Genomic DNA, 6,997 nt, shown 5'->3' on the forward strand with positions numbered 1-6,997 from the left:
TTAAAATTGATCCAAACAAATTATCACTAATTAAACTCGAACTTAAAACCTCTTCGTAATAAAAAATTAAATCTTAATCGATTGAAATAACCACTCGTTGATATCTTAAAAGTGTTATGACTCTTTATATTAAAAGCTAACATCTAGTATAAGATAGTAAAAAATTAATAAAGTTGTATTTGTTAGTTTTACATAAAATTCTCTTATCACCAATCTACAGTTTGATTAAAGATAGCAACTATAACCAAATCCCGAGGCAGAGGTCAAAACTCATCGCATAACACTATGTTTCATGAAGTAAATGCAAAAGTTATGGGAAAAATACTAATCAACAATAAATTAATCAAATTGTTTTAGTAAACGTCTTGAGCTAGGCCATATTGGCAAAGCCAAGGCTGAAAATAAGGAACAAATGTCATGAGAAAGTCCTTTTGGGAGTCAATTTTGGATGAACAAATGTATGCATTTTTGGGAATGAGTCGCATCAAAATCTTCAATCAAGAATTGAGCCAAATAATAGCATATCCATTGGCAATCAATCAACTTCCATTGAACACAGCTGAGTTGCAAGCTTCACCACTCCCCACATGGGTGTGTCATTCTGCATAAAGAAACATGACTAGCAATTAGCAAAATTGTTGCCTGCCAAAAGCCTTTCTCAATTTTCCTATCTTCTTCTATGGCATTAGCACAATGCACATAAAAATAACAAAAATGCCTATGTTCATGCTTTACAACAAGAGTAACACTGTCTCTACAGAAAGACAACATTGGACAAGCACTTCGACACTTTGAATACCGGAAGGAACCAGCTTGATCAGATGAGGACAGCCTTATGGGCAACATATTCATCCCAGAGACAGATTAATTTCTCTCTCCAAAAACTCACACAATACTCTTCCATTTTTTATTTAGTAAGGAAAACATCCCAAAATGTTAATGCAGCAATCCAGTGATATATATATATATATATATATATATATATATCTATACACACACACGAGGGGAATGAAACCTAATAATAGTTGACTTACCAAGTAAACAATATCAAAGGCATTGCAGTAGTTCTCAAGATTCTTCTCAATGTTGTCATTCCTGGAAAGTATTTCATAGAGATAAGCAGTTACATAATATCTTACCAAGAATGTATCAAAATTGTTCTCAAAAGAGAAAGTGAAATCACAATAATAATGATTAAAGAAGACAGGAAAACAAACAGTAGTGAGAATATATCATATGTCACAACTAAATAACATGGTAGGGGAAGCACCCAGTATCTTTTTTTCTTCTAATGTAGAAAGTTCATATGCAGGAATTTAGGATAAATAGTTACAAGCTGTCTGATTGTAGGCTAGTTGTAACAAAAGACAAGACTCCACCATACAATTCACAATGACATTCTCTCAATCTAAGTAGGAGGTCATGAATAAGGATACTTTTAGAATCTGAGAATTTTTATAGAATCAGTTCTTTTGTAGAAAGTTTAAATGCCGCTTTCATTACTGTTATCCCAAGAAAAGTGGGCTCCTAAACCTCAAAGACTTTCAGGCTTTCAGCTAATTAGTCTTGTAAAGTGCTTATATAAGCTTATTGCCAAAGTTTTAGCAAGGAGATTGAAGAAGCAGTTGCAGAAGTTGTAGGCCTTTTCCAAAAAGCTTTTGTACAGAGAAACCAAATTCTTTGTGCAGCCTTAATTGCTAAAGAACTGGTGGATAAAATGACAAAGTAGGGTAACAAGAAGGTGACTTATATGTTTGATATAGGAAAAGCTTATTGGATTGGGACTTTCTTGTCTTTGTCATGGAGATGGGCCTAGTCGAGAGATGGTGAAGTTGGATATGCAGATGAATTGCGACCACAAAGTCTATATTTGTGAATGGGGGATGGCGTCTGGTTATTTTCATTCTTTGAGAGGTTTGAAGAAAGGTTGACCCCTTACCCTCTTTTGTTCATCTTGCTGTTGGAAGGACTCAGTAAAATGCTGCTTAGGGCCTTGGAGACCACACTTATAAATGTCTTGCAAGAGGGACTAGGGAAACTAGCATCTCCAATGAACAAAGGGAAGCTCACTTGACGATTTTGTATCTCCTCTTTGCTGATGAAATGATCATTTTCTTGTGGGCAAAGAAGGTATAGACAAGATGCTCTAGACAAGGAGCAGTATCACATTTAGTGGATGGGGGCATGGGGCAACTGACCCTGTGACTATACCATATATATAAATATATAATATATATTGTCAACTTTGGAGAATAAGAAGGTTAAATTTCATAATTTTGGACTTTTGACCACACTCCCATAAAGTTGGTCAATACAAACTTTAATATGTCAAAGAAAAGTCTAAATGAGCAATAAAATATATCTATACAAGTTATGTGACACCAACCAGTTGGTGAATTAACAAAAAAAAAAAGTCAAAATAAACTAACAATAACAATATAAAGCTAGGGGTATTTATGTCCTTTCATTTTTTAGTAAAACACACTATTTGTTACACATGAATTTGAGGAAAAAAAAAAGAAAAAAAACAGAGAAACTACCCCTCCTATCACGTACCATTTTGCTTCCAAAACAATTGTCATTTTTTTCCTTTTCACCCCCATAGTAGGTGTACCAAAATCAAGTATATATAATGTCAAGCAATATTGTAGTCTACTTGCCTGTAACGTTAACTTTGATGATATTTTTTACTATAAGTGTAAAGACAGTATCTTGTAGTTAAAACCATTTCTTTTCTATAATGTTTTCTGCATTTATTAAAAAAGGAGAAAAAATCAATTGAGAGAGTGAATGACAATTAACTTTTTAGTTCTCTTCTTTTTCCTAGCAATTTCCCTTTACCATGTGTTATAACCTTTGCAAACTAACTCCTAAGTGTGATTGCATAGAAAACCTAAGCAAAATTGCATAGGCTTCTTCTATTTTATTTAATGTTTCTGAGGGATGGGGGTGTTCATCTTGCTTATTTTCTTTATCCATAGATCTGACTTTAGTTCATCAGAGTCATTTTCTTTGTTTCCAGCACCTACATATTCACAAATCTTTTCTTTTACTTCCCTACTGTCAAAACTTTACACTCTAAATCATCGTTCAAACCTTAAACCTTAAAACAAATGAAACTTTATGTTGAATGTAAAGATCCTACATCAAGCAAAGCAATCTATATTGGATCAAGAAGTTCGAAAATAAACCATAATAAGCATCTAGGCAGTATTTTTTCCTATTTTAACATTCGGTACCATACATAGGCCTGTATATTTTAACCACCTATCAGAGTAAAGTAAAAACAGATATATGATTATGAAGAGCGCAAGTAGTGTTTTACTTACAGAAACCCCACAGATATTCGATTCTCATAATTCAAGCCATCAGACATTCCCAAATCACCAATGTGATCACCTAAAAGTAGCACATTAGTCCTCTGCTTCACTGAGGCATTGTCAGAGACTGGCCCATCAATGTTACCCAATTGATCATGAAGAGGTGCAGCCATATCAAGAGCATGCTCATTTTTATTCAGACTGTGAATTAACTTCCCTGTAGATATGGAGTGTGAAGGCACATCAGAACAAAGTAACATACAGAGCACTTATCACGGTCATTAGATATTATCTGCATCATATTGCAAAACAGTATCTACATGAACATACAAAATGACAAGATAGATAGTCTAAGTTTTTTCAAAATTCAAATAAGTATCTACCAATCAATTGCTCCACAAGGGAAGAAAAAGGATAACCTGCATGATATATGAGCCATAACTTAACCCCATAGAACTACTATAGCTATCAATTTCATCAAACCCGACACCTCCCCTTGCGCAAGTGTTTCTCAAGACTCAAGTAGAGGGATGAAGCTGAAGTGATAATTGCAAATTAAAAAATGGTACCAGAAAGCGCTGGAGTAAAAACAAAATAATCTGAAATATAATTCAGTGATCTCTCTTTGAACAAATAGAAACTACAACATTGGGCGGAAGACCCAATAAGCTTTGTTATTGTATTAGCAGCAATAATTCCAGCAGAGGACAATGTAAATAAAGATACCTTTGAAAGATACAAGGCGGCCACAGTCGTCAAACACCATCCGGTTTGAGACAATCTTAATGTTCTTAAAAGATCTATGAATTTTCTGCCTCAGGACCTGATAAAGTAAGAAAAAGATACGACAATGCATAAGGTGTAGATTAGGCCCAAAGCCAATAACAGATGATCACAGCTGCACAACAAAGCAAATTTTGCCAGACTAACCTCCTCTATAATATCTGCAAGCCCTGCTGAAAATATGAGAACCGGGACATCTTTCTCCTACATATTCCAGAGGAAAACCATGAATCTGAGGCACAACTGGACAAAATAATATCCTAGGCTTACAAGCAAACAAACAAGCAAGCAAAAATTTTTTGAATTTATTAAAAACCTCCCCTTTTCTATTTTCTATTTCAATTTCTGGACTGGACCATTATAGGATGAATTTCTGCAATTTATCTATAAAAACAGATCACATAGACTAGCAATGATGTCTATGATGTGATACAACCATGGAAGAAGAATCTTTATTCCTTTGATATCTATAATTTCGGTACTAGGAATTTAGAAATCTATTTTGTAAATTCCTGCTATTTTCAAGTACAAGGGCAGAATAGCTATTTTCAGGTACAAGGGCACCACGCTAGTAAAATCTAAAAATACTTTTTTAGGTCTTCCACCATAATCCCTAAGGAGATAGAGAAGAAATCTGTCCTATATCATTATGTCAATGATACTAAAGGGATATAAAGAATTGGAATTGACATTCAGGTCAAACACAATGACGTAGAGACGGTTTAAGGTTTTCATTTTGGGTGGAACATAATGATATAGAGCCACTTTATGGTTTTCTTATCATACCTGAGTATCATGAAATAGCCCTCACCCCAACACAATCATCCTTATCAGCAAACCAGAATGGAGTTAGTACTGTAAGAGCTATGAATTAAAAAAGAGAAAGCAAATCACACTTAGCTAGTTTTTGCAGAAAAAACGTCTTCCTATTTTTAACTAGCTGAGATCTTTGGTATTTACCAGTTATACTATGAATTGTTAATGACAAATTCAAAAGACAGGATAAAGGGAAAGGAATGTTGGAGTTGGTAAAGATCAGGTACTTAAGAGGGCACTTTTTCCGCATCAGCGTGATAAAGAATAAAAGAATTATCTGCAGTAGTTCTTCATAAGTATGCACAAAAATAATATGAATAAAATATCTCATTCAGATTTTCTGTTAACTGTTTCACACATTCCATGATTCTTAATGCTTCTTTTTGAACAAGCATTTAGGTCAGTGTATTTGGATTTGTTTTTTCAAAAGATTGTAGGAGTGTGATAAGCAACTAGCAATCATATAAATCAATAACATTAACTATACATGGGTATTTAAAAGAGTGTAGGGAAATGCATGTAAAATTAATTATTCTATCTATGTATTTTAAATTCACTCCATAAAGATCTAACAAATTTATGAATTTAAATGTAACAATAAAATTTTCATAAGTACAATCACGCAATTTACACTAAATTTTGAAACCTAGATCCTTCCTATAAAATGTAAGTTACCCAAATGCAAACTAAAAAGAAAATAGTAAAAAAAAAAATCATTTAGATAAAGAGGTACCTCCAACAACTCAAAGAGTTCAACGAAACCATCCCTAAAGGCAATATTAGAGTTAGCAACAGAGTTGTTTATTGCATCATATGTCAGGCCTCCTTCAATGAGAAGACCATGCGTTTTCCCCCACCTTCAAGGGTTAGAATCAATAACATTACTTGTTTAAAACATACACGAAATCCAGACGATGCAAAGCTAAAGGTTTTCTATTTCCTTGTTTAAATAAACAACAAATAATTCACAAGAAACATGAAATAAACCATTCCTATCATTCACAGCCTTATAAGCTACTAAAACAATGGATGGTTGATTAACACACCATTCTTCCATGAGCTTGGTTTTCTCTTCAAGTGGAATTGTCGGAGAGAACTCTAATGGATGATAGTATTCATATAACGCTCGTCTCTTAGCATCATACTCAGGATTTCCTTGCTGCAAAAGCCCATGACTGCCTATACATATTATATTAGAGCAAAAAAAAAAAACCAAAAATTCATAATATAAAGATAGAACCAAGGTAAACTTACTTTGTCCACGCTGCCCATTGATCCAGTACCTCGTCAATGTTGCATCAAAATCTGCAATAACCTGAAATTAAAATTCTTTTATAAGAATCAAACAAACAAAAAAATCTAGGCTCAATTCAATTTTAAATAAATAAAATAAATGAACTTCTATTGGAAATTAAAAAAAAATAAATGAAGAACCTGGAGTTTAGAAAGGCCAGCATTGCGAATGGCGGAAATTTTATCGTTGAGTGATTGAGGATCACTGATTACAGTGAATTTAGATAGATTATAATCCTCCATTTCTATTTTTTTCTTGTTATTTTTACTGCAACACTGAACCCTATCAAAGAAAAAGAAAAGGAAAAAGGAAAATGGAATTAGGGAGGAGAGAAAAGAAGGGGGAAAATGAAATGTGGGTCGAATTGTGGAGGAGTTTGCCTGGGATTATGGAAAAAGCGTAGTTTGGAAAGGAAACTGCACTCAGTGTTGATAATGCTGCTGCTTCGAAGCCGGTAACTCATTCGACACGCGACACTCGACACTCGACTAAAGTGTCATTTTTTTATAAATTGAAAAAATAAATTACCTTTTTTTATAAAATAAATAAAGAAAAACTCTAAATATATCCCCGTATATTACTCCTACACTCCGCTATTACATATATTTCAAATTCAAAATTAAAATTTTTATTTCTATTAAATACACCCCATCCCTCTACAGCTCACTTTCCCTTCACAACTTTAAACCATTCTCTCTTCTTCTCTCTTCGTTCTTAATCCAAAATTAATACTAAATTCATTCAACAAATCCTAAAATCACTTTTTTTTAGTCCTCTATTGATT

At 33.5% G+C, this 6,997-nt stretch overlaps 1 protein-coding gene across 1 annotated transcript; it reads right to left on the reverse strand.

Annotated features, from left to right (window-relative positions):
- Positions 1-310: 310 nt before the first annotated feature.
- LOC111309911 (5'-nucleotidase / magnesium ion binding protein) lies at positions 311-6,726 on the reverse strand. Its single transcript, XM_089748580.1, has 10 exons — positions 6,594-6,726; positions 6,354-6,495; positions 6,174-6,234; positions 5,966-6,098; positions 5,653-5,776; positions 4,251-4,307; positions 4,047-4,143; positions 3,330-3,537; positions 1,035-1,095; positions 311-601 (listed from the first exon to the last, which is right to left on the reverse strand). Exons 1-10 carry the CDS (start codon positions 6,674-6,676, stop codon positions 536-538), a joined length of 1,032 nt encoding a protein of 343 aa, XP_089604706.1. The 5' UTR covers positions 6,677-6,726; the 3' UTR covers positions 311-535.
- Positions 6,727-6,997: the final 271 nt, after the last annotated feature.

Source organism: Durio zibethinus, chromosome 19 (genome assembly GCF_047325235.1).
Source record: "Durio zibethinus cultivar Kanyao isolate XHJ-2024 chromosome 19, ASM4732523v1, whole genome shotgun sequence".
Classification (NCBI taxonomy): domain Eukaryota; kingdom Viridiplantae; phylum Streptophyta; class Magnoliopsida; order Malvales; family Malvaceae; genus Durio; species Durio zibethinus.

What these genes read in the sequence shown, in the direction of transcription:
- LOC111309911 (XM_089748580.1), bottom strand. Translation starts at nt 6,676, where the DNA reads ATGAGTTACCGGCTTCGAAGCAGCAGCATTATCAACACTGAGTGCAGT. An exon ending in ACCAAGCTCATGGAAGAATG is followed by an intron (nt 5,777 to 5,965) that starts GTGTGTTAATCA and finishes TAACCCTTGAAG; the next exon opens with GTGGGGGAAAACGCATGGTC. An exon ending in CGAATATCTGTGGGGTTTCT is followed by an intron (nt 1,096 to 3,329) that starts GTAAGTAAAACA and finishes AATACTTTCCAG; the next exon opens with GAATGACAACATTGAGAAGA.